The 21384-nt window shown below is 41.2% G+C and overlaps 1 protein-coding gene across 3 annotated transcripts in view; it reads right to left on the bottom strand.

Annotated features, from left to right (window-relative positions):
• The window catches only part of trim46b (tripartite motif containing 46b), a 63361-nt gene that overhangs the window by 22268 nt on the left and 19709 nt on the right, over positions 1-21384 (bottom strand). For all 3 annotated transcript variants that reach the window (XM_061897434.1, XM_061897432.1, XM_061897433.1), the window contains exons 3-7: positions 16752-16935; positions 12110-12308; positions 11895-12041; positions 365-460; positions 2-255 (exon numbers count right to left, since the gene is read on the bottom strand). In XM_061897434.1, the coding sequence (XP_061753418.1) occupies positions 2-255; positions 365-460; positions 11895-12041; positions 12110-12308; positions 16752-16935 (880 nt within the window). The remainder of the gene's footprint in view (position 1; positions 256-364; positions 461-11894; positions 12042-12109; positions 12309-16751; positions 16936-21384) is intronic.

Raw genomic sequence — 21384 nt, 5'->3', positions numbered from 1 at the left:
CCTGTTATGCGTCTGGCGTGCAGCCTGCACAAAACAGGGCTGGTCTGTTTCCTTCAGCAGCTCTTGCGTGAAGGCCACCAGCCCGGCGTGCTCCAGCAAGCTGCGGCGCTCGGCCACTTGAGAGCCCAGCGCCTCGCCTCGCTTCTGGCGCGCCGCCTCCAGGGCCTGGGTGAGCGAGGCGTGGCGCTCGGCCAGAGCCGCCGTCAGGTCCCTGATGCTCTGAGCCAGCTGCTCTCTGGCGGACACGCTGTTCACCTAAATGCGGACGCACGTGTTTTAGACACCAACACTCAGTGCCTTCAAAACCAGATTGGACTTGAACGCGTTTTAGCGCTGGCGTTTCACGGTCTGGGTCGTTAATCACCTCCGTCTGAGTGATGGCGCTCTCCAGCTGGGTAATCTGAGACAGAACCGTGTCCTGGTTGGACAGAATGTAGTTCATCTCTTTTGTAATCTTCTCCTATCACAAACACAGAAAAAAAAACTATGAAGAAATTATGCTCTTCCATGTTTTGTATTCGACTACAATTAAACATCACACTCTTATAGTTCCATCCATCCATCCATCTTCTTCCGCTTATCCGAGGTCTGGTCGCGGGGACAGCAGCCTAAGCAGGGAAGCCCAGACTTCCCTCTCCCCAGCCACTTCGTCTAGCTCTTCCCGGGGGATCCCGAGGCGTTCCCAGGCCAGCCGGGAGACATAGTCTTGCCAACGTGTCCTGGGTCTTCCCCGTGGCCTCCTAGCGGTTGGACGTGCCCTAAACACCTCCCTCGGGAGGCGTTCGGGTGGCATCCTGACCAGATGCCCGAACCACCTCATCTGGCTCCTCTCCATGTGGAGGAGCAGCGGCTTTACTTTGAGTTCCTCCCGGATGGCAAAGCTTCTCACCCTATCTCTAAGGGAGAGCCCCGCCACACGGCAGAGGAAACTCATTTCGGCCGCTTGTACCCGTGATCTTATCCTTTTGGTCATGACCCAAAGCTCATGACCATAGGTGAGGATGGGAACGTAGATTGACCGGTAAATTGAGAGCTTTGCCTTCCGGCTTAGCTCCTTCTTCACCACAACGGATCGGTACAACGTCTGCATTACTGAAGACGCCGCACCGATCCACTCTTCCCTCACTCGTGAACAAGACTCCTAGGTACTTGAACTCCTCCACGTGGGGCAGGGTCTCCTCCCCAACCCGGAGATGGCACTCCACCCTTTTCCGGGAGAGAACCATGGACTCAGATTTGGAGGTGCTGATTCTCATTCCGGACGCTTCACACTCGGCTGCGAACCGATCCAGTGAGAGCTGAAGATCCCGGCCAGATGAAGCCAACAGGGCCAACTCTTATAGTTAAAAAAATAAAATAAAATTATTAGATTGTACTGCTTTTTCTGTTTGTCAAATATTTCCAAAAATAATTTGAAATGTGGACTCGTCAGACCACAGAACACTTTTCCACTTTGCATCAGTCCATCTTAGATGATCTCGGGCCCAGAGAAGCCGGCGGCGTTTCTGGATGTTGTTGATAAATGACTTTCGCTTCGCAAAGTAGAGCTTTAACTTGCACTTACAGATGTAGCGACAAACTGTATTTAGTGAAAGTGGTTTTCTGAAGTGTTCCTGAGCCCATGCGGTGATATCCTTTAGAGATTGATGTCTGTTTTTGATACAGTGATGTCTGAGGGATCGAAGGTCACGGTCACTCAATGTTGGTTTCTGGCCATGCCGCTTACGTGGCGTGATTTCTCCAGATTCTCTGAACCTTTTGATGATATTATGGACCGTAGTTGTTGAAATCCCTAAATATATTGTAATTGCACTTTGAGAAACATTGTTCTTAAACTGTTTGAGCTTCACGTGAAAGGCTGTGCATACTTATGTACAAACCCCGTTTCCATATGAGTTGGGAAATTGTGTTAGATAAAAATAAATTATTAGATTGTACTGCTTTTTCTGTTTGTTCGCAAATTTGTAGAAATTCAACTTTTAATAGCACCTTTATTCTTAGACTATATATGACAGGGGTCACCAACCTTTTTAAAACCAAGAGCTACTTCTTGGGTACTGATTAATGCGAAGGGCTACCAGTTTGATACACACTTAAATAAATTGCCAGAAATAGCCAATGTCATGCCCGGCTCTGCCGGTTAGTGTTTGGGGCACTTTGGTCCTCCGACCCGCAGGTGGAGCTGGTCTGTGAAGACGTGCAACATCTCAGAGGGCTGCTGATTGGGCGGCCTATAAAAGGCCTCCCATCAGCATGCTCTCTCTCTCTCTCGTCCCACAGGCACATTCGTTTGGTGACCGTATGGTCACGGCAACGACGGCCGGGATTAGCACCACACTTGCACCCTTTTGGGACAACACTCATTTACTGATACATTCCTTGGTTAATTCACATTACTGATCACTGATACATGTTGTAAAATAAAAGATCTGTTGGCTAAAATGTACAAATCGGTGTGGTCTCCCTTAATGTTACAGCCACTAACGAGCCAGTGGTTGTGACACCAATTTGCTCAATTTACCTTTAATAAATAAATATATATATATATAAAAATGGGTTGTTCTATCTGTCATTCCGTCTTACATTTTTTTTTCTTTTTTACGGAAGGTTTTTTGTAGAGAATAAATGATGAAAAAAAATTTAATTGAGGAGAAAACACGAAAAAAATGAAAATAAATTTTTAAACATCGTTTATCTTCAATTTCGACTCTTTAAAAGTCCAAATTTAACCGAAAAAAAATGAAGAGAACAACTAGCTAATTCGAATCTTTTTGAAAAAATTAAAAAAATAATTTATGGTACATCATTAGTAATTTTTCCTGATTAGGATTCATTTTAGAATGTTGATGACATGTTTTAAATAGGTTAAAATCCAATCTGCACTTTGTTAGAATATATAACAAATTGGACCAAGTAATATTTCTAACAAAGACAAATCATTATTTCTTCTAGATTTTCCAGAACAAAAATTTTAAAAGAAATTCAAAAGGCTTTGAAATAAGATTTACATTTGATTCTACAGATTTTCGAGATTTGCCAGAAATTTTTTTTTGAATTTTAATCATAAGTTTGAAAAAAAAATTCACAAATATTCTTCGTCGAAAAAACAGAAGCTAAAATGAAGAATTAAATTAAAATGTGTTTATTATTCTTTACAATAAAAAAAAAATACTTGAACATTGATTTAAATTGTCAGGAAAGAAGAGGAAGGAATTTAAAAGGTAAAAAGGTATATGAGTTTAAGAATCCTAAAATCATTTTTAAGGTTGTATTTTTTCTCTAAAATTGTCTCTCTGAAAGTTATAAGAAGCAAAGTCAAAAAATAAATGAATTTATTTAAACAAGTGTTTAAATAAATAAGTGTTTAATACAAATATTTTCTTGGATTTTCAAATTCCATTTGAGTTTCGTCTCTCTTTGAATTAAAAATGTCGAGCAAAGCGAGACCAGCTTGCTAGTAAAAAAATAAAATTAAAAAAATAGAGGCAGCTCACTGGTAAGTGCTGCTATTTGAGCTATTATTAGAACAGGCCAGCAGGCTACTCATCTGGTCCTTGCGGGCTACCTGGTGCCCGCGTGCACCGCGTTGGTGACCCCTGATATATATTTTTGGGGGTTTTTTTGTGATGTTTGCGACCTAAAATGTCTAAATTGTCCACATTTATTCAGATGTTTTTGTCATGTCTGTGATCATGTTTTGGTTTAAGTCATGTTCTGTTTGGTTTTTGGACACTCAGTTCCTGTTTTTTCACTCTTGTTTTGTCACCACAGCAACCATTAGTTTCACCTGTTTCACATTTGGAGTCACGCACCTGTTTTCACTAATCATGTAGCTATTATTTAAACCAAAAGTTGCCAGGAAGTCAGCCTGGCGACTTTACTTCTGATACTGTCCATAGTTATGCTTCGTGCCATGCCACGTAAGTTTTTTGTTTTTTCATGTCACAGTTATCGAGTTTTGTTTCATGTTCATAGTTTCCGCGTTTGTACAAGTTTTTGTTTTATTAGCCAAGTTTTTGTACTTCGCCTAGTGCATACTTGCCAACCCTCCTGGATTTTCCAAGAGACTCCCGAAATTCAGCGTCTCTCCCGAAAACCTCCCGGAAGAAATTTTCTCTCGAAAATCTCCCGAAATTCAGCCGGAACTAGAGGCCACGCCCCTTCTAGCTCCATGCGGACATGAGTGGGGACACCCTGTTTTCACGTCCGCTTTCCTGTTGTATAAACAGCTTGCCTGCCCAATCACGTTACATCTACGGATTTTGATAAAAAACTGCACACACAAGGAGACGAAGCAGAAGAACGAGGAAGTTACAGCCATGGCGACGCCGTCTGTAATAGAGTGATTCGATGTTGTCTGTTGCCATCTCCTGGTGAATGTTGGCTATAGCGTTATGGGGTTGCTTTTTGATTGGCCAACGATTTACGTGGTGTTGTGCACCTGACGGCAAGTGACTCTCTCCAGTACGCAAATTACAGAACAAAGGTTACTCAAATAGTGAAAGGTAAGTGTCGTTGTTGTTTTTTTTAGTAACCAGCAAGCACAGTACAGTTAGTAGAACAACTGTGTTTTTATTACTGTGTATTTAATAGGTGCCTTTTAAAATTCAACTATTTATTTTATTTATATATATACTAAAATAAATATATTTATTTTATATATATAGATATATAATAAAATAAATATAGATAGCTAGAATTCACTGAAAGTCAAGTATTTCATATATATATATATATATATATATATATATATATTTATATATGAAATATATATGAAATACTCGAGTTGGTGAATTATACTCCTCCCCCTCTTAACCACGCCTCCTCCCCACCCCTGACCACGCCCCCCCACCCACCTCCCGAAATCGGAGGTCTCAAGGTTGGCATGTTGGCGCCTTTTGTTTCTTTTTTTATAGTAATTAATAAATATGTCCTTACCTTCACGCCTTGCCCGCACCAACTTTCCTATGCATTCCGGAAAAACAAACCCCAAAGTCCATGGTTTGACAGTTTTGAGGTTTATATTTGTTGATAAAATTAAATAAACTCACGATTTAATGACTTTTCTATCAAAGTTTTAAGTTTAAGTGACCTCAAAAAATCACAGGATTTAAAAATATATATATATATATATATTGATGTTTTACTTGTTCTATACCACACTGAAAGCATTTGATATTTAAATAGAGAACAAGGAATGAATATACACTATATTGCCAAAAGTATTTGGCCACCTGCCTTGACTCACATATTAACTTGAAGTGCCAACCCATTCCTAACCTACACGGTTCAATATGATGTGGGTCCACCTTTTGCAGCTATTACAGCTTCAACTCCTCTGGGAAGGCTGTCCACAATGTTGGGGAGTGTGTTTGTAGGAAATTTCCACCATTCTTCCAAAAGCGCATTGGTGAGGTCACACACTGATATGTTGGTCGAGAAGGCCTGGCTCTTAATCTCCGTTCTAAATAATCCCAAAGGTGTTCTATGGGGTTCAGGTCAGGACTCTGTGCAGGCCAGTCAAGTTCCTCCACACCAGACTCTGTTATCCATGTCTTCATGGACCTTGCTTTGTATACTGGTGCACAGTCATGTTGGAAGAGGAAGGGGTCCACTCCAAACTGGAATTGTCCAAAATGCTGTTGTATCCTGGAGCATTCAAAGTTCCTTTCACTGGAACTAAGGGGCTGGAACAACCCAACACCATAATTCCTCCTCCACCAAATTTCACACTCGGCACAATGCAGTCCGAAATGTAGCGTTCTCCTGGCAACCTCCAAACCCAGACTCGTCCATCAGATAGCCAGAAGGAAAAGTGGGATTCAACAATCCAGAAAACGTGTCTACACTGCTCTGGAGTCCAGTGGCAACGTGCTTTACGCCACTGCATCCCATGCTTTGCATTGGACTTGGTGATGTATGGCTTAGATGCAGCTGATCAGCCAGGGAAACCTATTCCATGAAGCTCTCTGCGTACTGTACGTGGGCTAATTGAAAGGTCACATGAAGTTTGGAGCTCTGTAGCGACCTCTTTGCACTATGGCTGATTTGCTGTTGTTCTCAAACTCTACCATTTTCTTATAATAAAGCCGACAGTCGACTTTGGAATATTTAGGAGCGAGCAAATTTCATGACTGGATTTGTTGCACAGGTTGCATCCTATGACAGTTCCACGCTGGAAATCACTGAGAGCGCCCAATTCTTTCACAAATGTTTGTAGAAACAGTTTCCATGACTAAGTGCTTGATTTTATACACCTGTGGTGTGATTAGGGCACCGGATTCTGATCATTTGGATGTGTGGCCAAAGACTTTTGGCAGTATAGTGTATGTATTAGAAGTTAATATGTAGTGGAACGGGGTAGGATGAAATAAGCTTTGCTTCTTCATACTTTTTTTCAGACATCTACTGAGAAATGAAAATGTGTAATGTAGGATGTAACATGCTGACCTTGTATACATGTTCGAAATAAACAGGAACAGTACAGAACAGATTTAAAAGGAAACACTAGATGGCAGTAAATGCACATGCTGTACACAGAGCTAATAGTCCGAATATTGTTCTGTTTTATTTCAATATAACTAATAATAATAATACTTGGGGATGGTTACTGTTCACATTTGAACCTATACCTTGAAATCAATACCAATATGCAACGGTACCAATGTTTGGTACTTTTTGTGTGTGTAAATAAATATTGTTTTTATTAGTATACAGTGGGGCAAAAACGTATTTAGTCACCCACCGATTGTGCAAGTTCTCCCACTTAAAATGATGACAGAGGTCTGTAATTTCCACCATAGGTACACTTCAACTGTGAGAGACAGAATGTGAAAAAAAAAATTAGGAATTCATCCATTTTCCATCCATTTTTTCTACCGCTTATTCCCTTTCGGGGTCGCGGGGGGCGCTGGCGCCTATCTCAGCTACAATCGGGCGGAAGGCAGGGTACACCCTGGACAAGTCGCCACCTCATCGCAGGGCCAACACAGATAGACAGACAACATTCACACTCACATTCACACACTAGGGCCAATTTAGTGTTGCCAATCAACCTGTCCCCAGGTGCATGTCTTTGGAAGTGGGAGGAAGCCGGAGTACCCGGAGGGAACCCACGCATTCACGGGGAGAACATGCAAACTCCACACAGAAAGATCCCAAGCCTGGATTTGAACCCAGGACTGCAGGAACTTCGTATTGTGAGGCAGATGCACTAACCCCTCTGCCACCGTGAAGCCCATTAGGAATTCATATTGTCGGAATTTTAAAGAATTTATTTGTAAATTATGTTGGAAAATAAGTATTAGGTCAACCATACAAAGATCTTACTGATGGAAGGAGGTTTTGGCACAAAATCTCACGATACATGGCCCCATTCATTCTTTCCTTAACACGGATCAATCGTCCTGTCCCCGTAGCAGAAAAACAGCCCTAAAGCATGATGTTTCCACCCCCATGCTTCACAGTAGTTATGGTGTTCTTGGGATGTAACTCAGCATTCTTCTTCCTCCAAACACGACGAGTTGAGTTTATACCAAAATGGATACATGGATGATACAGCAGAGGATTGGGAGAATGTCATGTGATCAGATGAAACCAAAATATAACTTTTTGGTATAAACTCAACTGGTTGTGTTTGGAGGAAGAAGAATACTGAGTTGCATCCCAAGAACACCATACCTGCTGTGAAGCATGGGGGTGGAAACATCATGCTTTGGGGCTGTTTTTCTGCTAAGGGGACAAGACGATTGATCCGTGTTAAGGAAAGAATGAATGGGGCCATGTATCGTGAGATTTTGAACCAAAACCTCCTTCCATCAGTAAGAGCTTTGTATGGTTGACCAAATACTTATTTTCCAACATAATTTACAAATAAATTGTTTAAAATTCCTACAATGTGAATTTCTGGATTTTTTTTCACATTCTGTCTCTCACAGTTGAAGTGTACCTGTGATGAAAATTACAGACCTCTGTCATCATTTTAAGTGGGAGAACTTGCACAATCGGTGGCTGACTAAATACTTTTTTGCCCCACTGTATGTATATATGTTTTATTGAAACTTTTAAAAATTAGTTGGTTATGATAACAGCTGGGCAGTTGTAATATCATGTTTTATTATGAAATTCCTGAATCTCATTTGCAAGTATGACACTAAAGGCCTGATTTACTAAGATCCAAATACAAAACCCAATGGTAAACAAAAACAGAATACAATGATTTGCAAATCCTATTCAACCTATATTCAATTAAATAGACTGCAAAGACAAGATAGGGCATTTTTACCACTGTGTTACATGGCCTTTCCTTTTAACAATACTCAGTAAACGTTTGGGAACTGAGGAGACCAATTTTTGAAGCTTTTCAGGTGGAATTCTTTCCCATGATTTACAGCTTAAGCTGTTCAACAATCCGGGCTCTCCGTTGTGGTATTTTACGCTTCATAATGTGTCATTTTCTATGGGAGACACATCTGGACTACAGGCAGGCCAGTCTAGTACCCGCAGTCTTTTACCAGGAAGCCACGCTGTTGTAATACGTGCAGAATGTGGCTTGGCATTGTCTTGCTGAAAAAGACCTTGCTTGGATGGCAACATATGTTGCTCCAAAACCTGTATGTACCTTTCAGCATTAATGGTGCCTTCACAGATGTGTAAGTTACCCATGCCTTGGGCACCAATACACCCCCATACCATCACAGATGCTGGCTTTTGAACTAGATGGTTCTTTTTCTCTTCGGTCCGGAGGACACGACGTCCACAAAAACAATTTGAAATGTGGACTCGTCAGACGGGCTTCACGGTGGCAGAGGGGTTCGTGCGTCTGCCTCACAATACGAAGGTCCTGCAGTCCTGGGTTCAAATCCAGGCTCGGGATCTTTCTGTGTGGAGTTTGCATGTTCTCCCCGTGAATGCGTGGGTTCCCTCCGGGTACTCCGGCTTCCTCCCACTTCCAAAGACATGCACCTGGGGATAGGTTGATTGGCAACACTAAATTGGCCCTAGTGTGTGAATGTGAGTGTGAATGTTGTCTGTCTATCTGTGTTGGCCCTGCGATGAGGTGGCGACTTGTCCAGGGTGTACCCCGCCTTCTGCCCGATTGTAGCTGAGATAGGCGCCAGCGCCCCCCGTGACCCCGAAAGGGAATAAGCGGTAGAAAATGGATGGATGGACTCGTCAGACCACAAAACACTTTTCCACTTTGCATCAGTCCATCTTAGATGAGCTTGGGCCCAGCGAAGCCGGCAGCGTTTCTGGGTGTTGTTGATAAATGGCTTTCGCTTTGCATAGTAGAGTTTTAACTAGCACTTACAGAAGTAGCGACAAATTGTCGTAACTGACAGTGGTTTTCTGAAGTGTTCCTGAGCCAACGTGGTGATATCCTTCACACACGGATGTCGCTTTTTGATGGAGTACTGCCTGAAGGATCGGAGGCCCGTAATATCATTGCTTGCGTGCAGTGATTTCTCCAAATTCTCTGAACCTTTTGATGATATTACGGTCCGTAAATAGTGAAATCTCTAAATTCCTCGCAATAGCTCATTGAGAAATGTTGTTCTTAAACTGTTCGACAATTTGCTCAAGCATTTGTTCACAAAGTGGTGACCCTTGCTCCATCCTTGTTTGTGAATGACTGAGCATTTCAAATAAGCTGCTTTTATACCCAAACATGGCACCTGCCTGTTCTCAATTAGCCTGTTCACCTGTGGGTTCTTCCAAATAAGTGTATGATGAGCATTCCTCAACTTTCTCAGTCTTTTTCGCCACTTGTGCCAGCTTTTTTGAAAGATGTTGCAGGCATCAAATTCCAAATGAGCTAATATTTGCAACAAATAACATAGTTTTCCAGTTCGAACATTAAGTATCTTGTCTTTGCAGTCTAGTCAACTGAATATAGGTTGAAAAGGATTTGCAAATCATTGTGTTCTGTTTTTATTTACCATCTACACAATGTGCCAACTTCACTGGTTTTGCGGTTTGTAGATCTGAGCTAAGAGGGAGTTTGACAGTTGTGCCGTTTGAGCAATAAAGAGTTAATATAGTGTTACTCTTTGCTGTTTATGCTTCGTCTACACCAGAAACAAAAATAAGTTCTGATTGAACAGTAGATGTGCGCGTTTTAGCGCCGCTCAGAGACGAATTCTACTGTCGAAAATGAGGCTGATTGGCCAAAATGTACTGGGGAATTTGAGGCCTTTGGACAAAGTTATTATCATGTGACCACATCACACCAATTCTCGAATCCCTTCACTGGCTTCCTGTTCCACTGAGGATTGAGTACAAAGTCTCCCTACTAACCCACGAGTGCCTCCATGGAAATGCCCCTCTCTACCTCAAAGAACTACTCACCCCCAAAATCCTCCACACGACACCTCCGCTCCGGACAGGCTAACCTCCTCCAACCTCAGAGGACAAAGCTACGAACAATGGGAGACCGGGATTTCTGCTCCGCCGCTCCCAGTCTCCCTGACCACCTGAGGGCACCACAGACTGTGGATGCTTTTTAAAAAGGCTTAAAAACCCTTTTTTAAAAAGTATTTTTTTTATTTAGAGCAATATACTTCAGAACAGATGTGGCTGTCGGCAACCTCCAGATGTGATGTTTTTTTTTATTTTCTTATATTGCCACAAGCAGATTTATCTGCCCTTTAAAATGTAGTTGTGTGACAATGAAGCGTGTTTAACTCATAATCGCTATTAACACGTTTTGTTTTTTCTTGATGCTACTACACTATTAGCTCTGTTGCTGCTGTGTTGTTGTTATACTTGTTCATAAATGTGGTCCAAGAGAGCTACCCGTTTCTTTAAAGGCCTACTGAAACCCACTACTACCGACCACGCAGTCTGATAGTTTATACATCAATGATGAAATATTAACATTGCAACACATGCTAATACGGCCTTTTTAGTTTACTAAATTGCAATTTTTAATTTCCCGCGAGTTTTTTGTTGAAAACGTCGCGAAATTATTACGCGTCGGACTGTCAGGAAATATTAGCAGCTGCACCACTCGCGGCTAAAAGTCGTCTGCTTTAACCACATAATTGCACAGTATTTTGGACATCTGTGTTGCTGAATCTTTAGCAATTTTTTCATTTAATAATGGAGAATATAAAAAACTGCTGTTGGTGGAAAGCGGTGGATTGCAGCTGTCTTTAGCACCGAGACACAGCCGATGTTTCTTTGTTTGTTGTGAAGCGGAGCGGTCAAGCGAACATGTTTTCTCTACATCAACCAGCATGTTTTTGGATGGGGAAATTGGGATAGATATATCTTACCGGAGACATCATTGGATTATTCGTCGTCCTGCAGCAGCTGTTTAAAAGGCAGCTGTGAGCTTTGCTCCTCGGCTTCTCTCTGAGACACTGGCGTGTTCACCGCAGCCATCCGACCTCGAGGTATGTCTTTACAATCTCACTTTTAAAACAATAAGCAGATAAGGGATCTTTTGGAATTATCCTACTAAATGTGTCTAATTACATCTGAAATGCTCACACTGCCGCCGCCCGGAGCCGTCGCTTTTTTTTTTTTTTCTAGTTCTTCAATATTAATTCACAAATCTTTCATCCTCGCTCAAATTAATGGGGAAATTGTAGCTTTCCCGGTCCGAATTGCTCTTACTGCTGGTGGCTCCCATTATAAACAATGTGAATATGTGTGGAGCCCTGCAACTCGTGACGTCACATGCACATACTTCCGGTAAAGGCAGGGCTTTTCTATTAGCGACCAAAAGTTGCGAACTTTATCGTCGAAGTTCTCTACTAAATCCGAAATGATCGTGAAATTATCAAGAATGATACATAGAATGGACATGCTATCCCCGTTTAAATAAGAAAATCTCATTGCAGTAGGCCTTTAATAATCATTATTGAAGTCATTTGGGGGGCGGTAGGTACCTTTAGAGCTTGGTATGCCTGGGCCACAGGTAGGATCTTGTGTCCCGTGTGCACACGTCGCAGCTTGCAGAGCGGACAGAGCAGCCGCTGACAAGTCCGACAGTAGAACTGTAGCTTCTCCTGGTCGTGCTCCGTGCACGTCAGCACCTAAAGAGCCAGACTGTGATGTCATATGTGCACACACACACACACCATACATACAGGAGGTGTCTTGCCTTTGGTCTAAAGTTGAGCGTGGGCAGGATGTGCTCGTGCTGCGCCCGCGGCGTCCCCCACGGGTGGTAGAGTTTGAAGCACTCGTTACAGAAGTTGGCCCGGCAGTCGGCGCAGCCCTTGGTGGCCTCCAGGGCGTGCGGGGGCTTGCAGAACTGACACATGACGGCCACGATGCCCAGGCTCACCGTGTGTCGGTACCTATCCGTCCACAATATCGGTGCACCTGACTGTTCTTATCACAATTATCATACAAAACCCAAAACCAGCGAAGTTGGCACGTTGTGTAAATCGTAAATAAAAACAGAATACAATGAATTGCAGATCCTTTTCAACTTATATTCATTTGAATAGACTGCAAAGACAAGATACTTAATGTTCGAACAGGGAAACTATTTTGCAAATAGTCATTATCTTGGAATTTGATGGCAGAAACCATTTCAAAAAGAATAGCACAGGGGCATTTTTACCACTGTGTTACATGGCCTTTCCTTTTAACAACACTCAGTAAACGGTTGTGAACTGAGGAGACCAATTTGTTTAAGATTTTCAGGTGGACTTATTTCAATTTCTTGCTTGATGTACAGCTTAACTTGTTCAACAGTCCAGGGTCTACGTTGTGGTATTTCAGGAAACAGGTCTGGACTTCAGGCAGGCCAGTCTAGTACCTGCACTATTTTACTACAAAGCCACGCTGTTGTAACACGTGGCTTAGCATTGTCTTGTTGAAATAAGCAGGGTCGTCCATGATAACGTTATTTGGATGGCAACATATGTTGCTCCAAAACCTGTATGTACCTTTCAGCATTAATGGTGCCTTCACAGATGTGTAAGTTACCCATGCCTTGGGCACTAATACACCCCCATACCATCACAGATGCTGGCTATTGAACTTTGCACCTAAAACAGTCCAGATGGTTCTTTTCCTCTTTGGTCTGGAGGACACGATGCCCACAGTTTCCAGAAATAATTTTAAAAGTGGACTCGTCAGACCACAGAACACTTTTCCACTTTGCATCAGTCCACCTTAGATGAGCTCGGGCCCAGCAAAGACGGCAGCGTTTCTGGGTGTTGTTGATAAATGGCTTTCGCTTTGCATAGTAGTTTTAACTTGTACTTACAGATATAGTGACAAATTGTAGTTACCGACAGTGGTTTTGTAAAGTGTTCCTGAGCCCATGTGGTGATATCCTTTACACACTGATGTCGCTTTTTGATGCAGTACTGCCTAGGGCTCGAAGGTCCGTAATATCATCGCATACGTGCAGTGATTTCTCCAGAGTCCCTGAACCTTTTGATGATATTACAGACCGTAGATGGTGAAATCCCTAAATTCCTTGCAATAGCTCGTTGAGAAATGTTGTTCTAAAACTATTCGACAATTTGCTCACGCATTTGTTCACAAAGTGGTGACCCTCACCTCATCCTTGTTTGTGAATGACTGAGCATTTCATGGAAGCTGCTTTTATACCCAATCATGGCACGCACCTGTTCCCAATTAGCCTGTTCACCTGTGGGATGTTCCAAATAAGTGTTTGATGAGCATTCCTCAACTTTCTCAGTCTTGTTTGCCACTTCTGCCAGCTTTTTTGAAACATGTTGCAGGCTTCAAATTCCGAATGAGTGCAAAAAATAACAACGTTTTGCAGATTGAACATTAAGTATCTTGTCGTTGGAGTCTATTCAATTGAATATAGGTTGAAAAGGATTTGCAAATCATTGTATTCTGTCGTTATTTTGCACTACAGTAGTGACAAATTATTCAATGGTAATGACATTTCAAGTAAAAAGTATCAGTGTGGTATCGACTATCAGTATCGCCCACTGTTCGAATCAAAAGTCTTTTTAACATCATTGGCACAACTGTAAATGCAGACGCACACATCACAAAACAGAGGCACCGATTTTTTTTTTTAACACACAAAGCTGAACATAGACACAAACTGCAAAACAGACGAACAGATTTTTTTACATACACACATACCTAAGCACAGACGCACAAATCACAATAAGGTCATGCAGGAGTTTTTAAACATCCATCCATCCATCCATTTTCTACCGCTTATTCCCTTTTGGGGTTGCGGGGGGCGCTGGCGCCTATCTCAGCTACAATCGGGCGGAAGGCGGGGTACACCCTGGACAAGTCGCCACCTCATCGCAGGAGTTTTTAAACATGTATATCTAAACCCAGACACACAACACGGGCAAAGAGATGTTTTTTTTACACACACAAACACAAATCTAAACACTGACACAAATCGCAACTGCCAAATAAGGGTCCCTGCTTCACACAAAGTTAAACACAGACGCACAGATTTATTTTACACTCGCACACAAATCTAAACAGAGACACACGAGTTGCAACAGTAACACACAGTTTTGTTTACAAACTTACAAATCTAAACAGAGACACACGAATCGCAACACAAACGCAAAGATTTCCTTTCGACACATAAAAAAAATCTAAACACCGACACACAAATCGCAACACAAACAGAAAGAAGTTTTGTTTACACACACACAAATCTAAACAGAGACACACAAATCGCAACACTAACAGAGCTTTTGTTCACACACACACACACATCTAAACACTGACACAAATTGCAACAGCCTATTAAGGGTTTTTGTTTCAAACAGACTGTTTTACACACACAAAAATCTAAACACAAGCACACAAATCGCAACAGACACGCAATAATTTTGTTTGCACACACGCAAATCCAAACAGAAACATACAAATTGCAACACAGACAGAGGTTTTGTTTACCCACACACAAATCTAAACACTGACACAAATTGCAACATCTAATTAAGGGTGCCTGCTTCACACAGATTGTTTTACGCACACACAAATCCAAACACAGGCACACAAATCGCAACAGACACGCACATAGTTTTGTTTGCACACACAAATCCAAACAGAAACATACAAATTGAAACATGGATGCACTGAGTTTTGTTTACACCTTCCCAAATCCAAACACAAATACACAAATCGCAACAAAATCACACAAATTTCCTCTACACATACATACAAATATGAACACAGACACACAAATTACAACACAAACAGACAGAGGTTTTGTTTACACACACACAAATCTTAACACTGGCACAAATTGCAACAACCAATTAAGGGTCCCTGCTTCACACAGAACTGAACACAGACGCACAACTTGTTTTACACACACAAAAATATAACCAGAGACACACAAATCACAACACAAACGCACAGAGTTTTGTTTACAAACTTTCAAATCTAAACAGAGACACACAAATCACAACACAAACAGACAGAGGTGTTGTTTACCCACACACAAATCTAAATACTGACACATATTGCAACAGCCGATTAAGGGTCCCTGCTTCACACAAATTGTTTCACACACATACAAATCTAAACACAGGCACACAAATTGCAACAGACACGCACATATTTTTGTTTGCACACACACAAATCCAAATAAAAACATACAAATTGCAACACGGACGCACTGAGTTTTGTTTACTCATTCCAAAATCCAAACACAAATACATAAATTGCAACAAAACCGCACAGATTTCCTCTACACACACATACAAATCCAAACACAGGCACACAAATCGCAATAGACAAGCACATAATTGTGTTTGAACACACACAAATCCAAACAGAAACATGCAAATTGCAACACGGACAGAGGTTTTGTTTGCCCACACACAAATCCAAATAAAAACAGACAAATTGCAACACGGAAGCACTGAGTTTTGTTTACTCATTCCAAAATCCAAACACAAATACTCAAATCGCAACAAAACCGCACAGATTTCCTCTACACACACATACAAATCTAAACACAGGCACACAAATCGCAACAGACAAGCACATAATTTTGTTTGCACACACACAAATCCAAACAGAAACATGCAAATTGCAACACGGACAGAGGTTTTGTTTACCCACACACAAATCTAAACACTAACACAAATTGCAACTGCTTATTAAGGGTGCCTGCTTCACACAGATTGTTTTACGCACACACAAATCTAAACACAGGCACAAAAATCGCAACAGACACGCACATATTTTTGTTTGCACACTCACAAATCCAAACAGAGACATACAAATTGCAACACGGACGCACTGAGTTTTGTTTACACATTCACAAATCTAAACACATACACAAATTGCAACAAAAACGCACATATTTCCTCTACACACACATACAAATTTAAGCACAGACACACAAATTGCAACACGGACAAACAGGTGTTTTGTTTATACACACACAAATGTTAACACTGACACAAATTTAAACAGCCGAGTGCGGGTCCATGTTTCACACAGAGTTGAACAGATTGTTTTACACACAAACAAATCCAACCAGAGACACACAAATCGCAACGAGAACGCACAGAGTTGTGTTTACAAACCTACAAATCTAAACACAGACACACAAATAGCAGCATGGTATTTTTTCTTTATACACAAATTTAAACAGACATACAAATCGCTTGCTACAGTAATATTTACATAGTATTTTCTGTTTTCACCTCTGCATGCACTTTAAAATATTGCGTGTTACACTTGCCGTATTCTTCTTTACAATCAACCCATCACTGCCATTACAACATTGGTTGTGCGATGTGAGCGTGCGTTACCTCTCTACTATGCGCTCCAAGGTGAGGTTACGCAGGCAGTCAGTGAGGCCTTTCTCCCCGAGCTCCACGTCCCGTCCACAGGGGACGCAGGGGAACATCATAATCAGGGGCGGCAGGCCCTCTTTGCGGCGGCGCCCCAGGTATCCCGGAGAGCGGGGCATGGATGGTGACGGCGAGTGGGGACCTCCAAAACCAGACAAAAATGACGGCGGATTAATTAGGGACCGAATGTCCCTTTGGGACAGAGAACACTATTGAATTTCGAGCATTTTATTCTTTCTTTCTTTATTTATTATTATTCCGCAGCTTTGAGCTGTAATTTCACCCCCTTAACATGCTTCAAAACTCACCAAATTTGACACAAATATCAGGACTGGCGAACATTGCTATTTAATCAAAAATCCAACCCCAAAACTAAAAAATGCGCTCTAGCGCCCCCTAAGAATAAAACAAAGACAAAACTGCTCCTAGGAAGAAAACACAGACAAAACTGCCTGTAACTTCCAGTAGGCACGTCACAGAGACATGAAACAAAAACCTCTATGTAGGTTTCACTTAGACCTAAATTTCATATATTGACAACTCCAAGGCAAAAATCAGCAGGAAGTTTGTAATTCCCCTTTCAAAACAAAAGTTTTGTAAAAACACTCACCTTTGCCTCTTTGAGCTGTAATTTGACCCCCTTTACATGCTTCAAAACTCACCAAATTGGACACACACATCAGGACTGGCGAAAATTGCGATCTAATCAAAAAACCTAACCCCAAAACTCAAAATTGCGCTCTAGCGCCCCCTAGGAATAGAACACAGACACAACTGCTCCTAGGAAGAAAACAGACAAAATTGCCTGTAACTTCAAGTAGGAACGTCGTAGAGACATAAAACAAAAACCTCTATGTAGGTCTCAATTAGACCTACATTTGGTATTTTGACAACTCCCAGCAAAAATCAACAGGAAAGTTGCAATTCCCCCTTCAAAACAAAAGTTTTGTAAAAACACTCACCTTTGCCTCTTTGAGCTGTAATTTGACCCCCTTAACATGCTTCGAAGCTCACCAAATCTGACACACATATCAGGACTGGTGAACTTTGCGATTTAATCAAAAAACCTGACCGCTAAACTAAAAATTGCGCTCTAGCGCCCCCTAGGAATAAAACACAGACAAAACTGCTACTAGGAAGAAAACACAGACAAAAATAACTGTAACTTCCTGTTGGAACGTTGTCGAGACATGAAACAAGAACCTCCATGTAGGTCTCACTCAGACCTACATTTCATATACTGACAACTCCCAGCAAAAATCCTCAGGAAGTTTGCAATTCCCGCTTCAAAACAAAAGTTTTGTAAAAACACTCACCTTTGCCTCTTTGAGCTGTAATTTGACCCCCTTAACATGCTTCAAAACTCACCAAATTTGACACACATATCAGGACTGGCAAACTTTGCGATTTAATCAAAAAACCTAACCCCAAAGCTCAAAATTGCGCTCTAGCGCCCCCTAGGAATAAAACACAGACAAAACTGCTACTAGGAAGAAAACACAGACAAAACTGCCTGTAACTTCCAGTAGTAACATCATAGAGACATAAAACAAAAACCTCTATGTAGGTCTTACTAACACTTACATTTCATATATCGATGACTCCAAGCAAAAATCAACAGGAAGTTTGCAATTACCCCTTCAAAACAAAAGTTTTGTAAAAACACTAATTTTTGCCTCTTTGAGCTGTAATTTGACCCCCTTTACATGCTTCGAAGCTCACCAAATCTGACACACATATCAGGACTGGTGAACTTTACGATTGAATCAAAAAAACCTAACCCCAAAACTAAAAATTGCGTTCTGGCGCCCCCTAGGAATAAAACAAAGACAAAACTGCTACTAGGAAGAAAACCCAGACACAATTAACTGTAACTTCCTGTTGGAATGTTGTCGAGACATGAAACAAGAACCTCCATGTAGGTCTCACTCAGACCTACATTTCATATACTGACAACTCCCAGCAAAAATCAACAGGAAGTTTGCAATTCCCCCTTCAAAACAAAAGTTTTGTAAAAACACTCACTTTTGCCTCTTTGAGCTGTAATTTGACCCCCTTAACATGCTTCAAAACTCACCAAATTTGACACACATATCAAAACTGGCAAACTTTGCGATTTAATCAAAAAACCTAACCCCAAAGCTCAAAATTGCGCTCTAGCGCCCCCTAGGAATAAAACACAGACAAAACTGCTACTAGGAAGAAAACACAGACAAAACGGCCTGTAACTTCCACTAGTAACATCATAGAGACATGAAACAAAAACCTCTATGTAGGTCTTAGTACATTTCATATATTGACGACTCCAAGCAAAAATCAACAGGAAGTTTGCAATTACCCCTTCAAAACAAAGGTTTTGTAAAAAAAAAACTCATTTTTGCCTCTTTGAGCTGTAATTTGACCCCCTTTGCATGCTTCAAAACTCACCAATCTGGACACACACATCAGGACTGGCAAAAATTGCGATCTAATCAAAAAACCTAACCCCAAAACTCAAAATTGCGCTCTAGCGCCCCCTAGGAATAGAACACAGACAAACTGCTTCCAGGAAGAAAACACAGACAAAAATGCCTGTAACTTCCAGTAGGAACGTTGTAGAGACATGAAACAAAAACCTCTATGTCGGTCTCACTTAGACCTACATTTCATGTATTGACAACTCCCATGAAAAATCAACAGGAAGTTTGCAATTCCCCCTTCAAAACAAAAGTTTTGTAAAAACCAGTCACCTTTTTTCAAACATTATCTCCTCTGAGCGTGTGTTTGTCGTGTCGGCTTCAAACTACCACAGGGATAAATTGAACCCTTCTGATTAAAAGTTGATGAAAGAGTTTTAATTACTGCTACTGATTTGATTTTATCAGCCTTCATAGAACCGCTGCACTGAAAACCATTTCAAAGATGGCCGCCATGCGCAGACAAGTGAGGGAGACGTTTTTTTTGTTTTTTTTCCAGACCATCTGCTGCTGGTGCGCACGCACCAACATTCGTGAGGGAGGGGCTGTGATCATCTATACCAAGACGGCTGCCAGGTGCCGTAGCTAAGCCGGTATGTTTTAAAGTTGTCGTTTGCCTGCATATCGTAAAAACAACCGTCCAACATTTTACAACAAATTGTAAACTTATAGGTGCGGACCATATTACGCCGAGTTGGTAAGTCTATCTGTTTGCTAATAGTAGCTACTAGCCGTACCCAGGTATTTTCAATGGGCGGTTAGCATCGGGTTTTAATCCTCCTATGTTTATGTTCCGATTGAATTTCTTCGTAAGTCGAGTCTTTATTTTGGGTACTTACATATGGTGCCTGACTGCACTTTTTATGCGCCTAGTTGGTAGGTCTATCTGTTTGCTAATAGTAGCTACTAGCCGTACTCATGTATTTTCATTCTAATTATATCTGTCAGTAGACACGTTATGGAATATAAAAACTATATTATTTATAATACTAAGTAGTTCTAACTTATATCTGTCAGTAGACATGTTATGGAAGATAAAAACTACAACATTTATAATAAAAAGTAGTGTATAGTTCTAACTTATATCTGTCAGTAGACACGTTATGGAAAGTAAAAACTACAATATAATACAAAGTAGTGTGTTGTTCTAACTTATATCTGGGAAGCCCAGACTTTCCTCTCCTCAGCCATTTCCATATATACTCGGTCCCGTCCATCACTGCTTGCAGCTTTAATTTTTCCCTTAGTGTTGTACGGTATACAGGTACGAGTATAGTATCGCAGTACAAATGAATTAAAAACGGTACTATACCCTGTTTGAAAAGTACCGGTTTCCCTTTTTTTTCTAACAGACATTGCTGTGTTTACAAGCAGAGAAGCATGTTCGGCAGCGCACAATCACAGAGTACTTACAAGCAGACACGGTGTGAAGACAGAAAAAGGGAGAACGGACGCATTTTGGCTTAAAAACTAATGATAAAGGTGAAATTATAACACTGAAACGCCCTCAGGAAGAGATACTTTAAGACATGGCTAGCTAGCTAGCGGCTAACGTCCAACCGCAGTCGGCAGTTTAGCTAATTCCAAATCTCTAATCCTTGTCTCCATGGCGACAAATAAAGTACATTTCTTACAAGTATCATCATTGCATCACTACATGCCGAAGGAGGATGCAATAGCTCATTGGTGCCACCGCTAACAAAAACTAGCGCCCCTGAATGTAAACAAATGCCACGGGTGAATCTACACCTGACATCCACTGTAATGATACCAAGTACAATAGCGCATCTAGTCGATATTTTGTGTTGTCACAAAATCTTGTTTCCTTTTTTTAAAATGTATATTATGTTTATAAACTCAGTAAATATGTTCCTGGATACGTGAGGACTTAAATTATGACCATTGTATGATCCTGTAGCTACTTGGTATTGGATCGATACCTACATTTGTGGTATCATCCAAAATTAATGTAAGGTATCAAACAACTGAAGAATAAGTGATTATTAAATTTTAACAGAAGTGTAGATAGAACATGTTGAAATGGAAAATTAGCAGATATTACAGTAAATGAAGAAGTGTCACATGGGGGTTGTATCTTTATGCGGGATCGTTCCTCCGATGCAAACAAGGACCCT

Source organism: Nerophis ophidion, linkage group LG04 (assembly GCF_033978795.1).
Source record: "Nerophis ophidion isolate RoL-2023_Sa linkage group LG04, RoL_Noph_v1.0, whole genome shotgun sequence".
NCBI lineage: Eukaryota > Metazoa > Chordata > Actinopteri > Syngnathiformes > Syngnathidae > Nerophis > Nerophis ophidion.
This window is presented reverse-complemented; position numbering and strand designations above follow the sequence as displayed.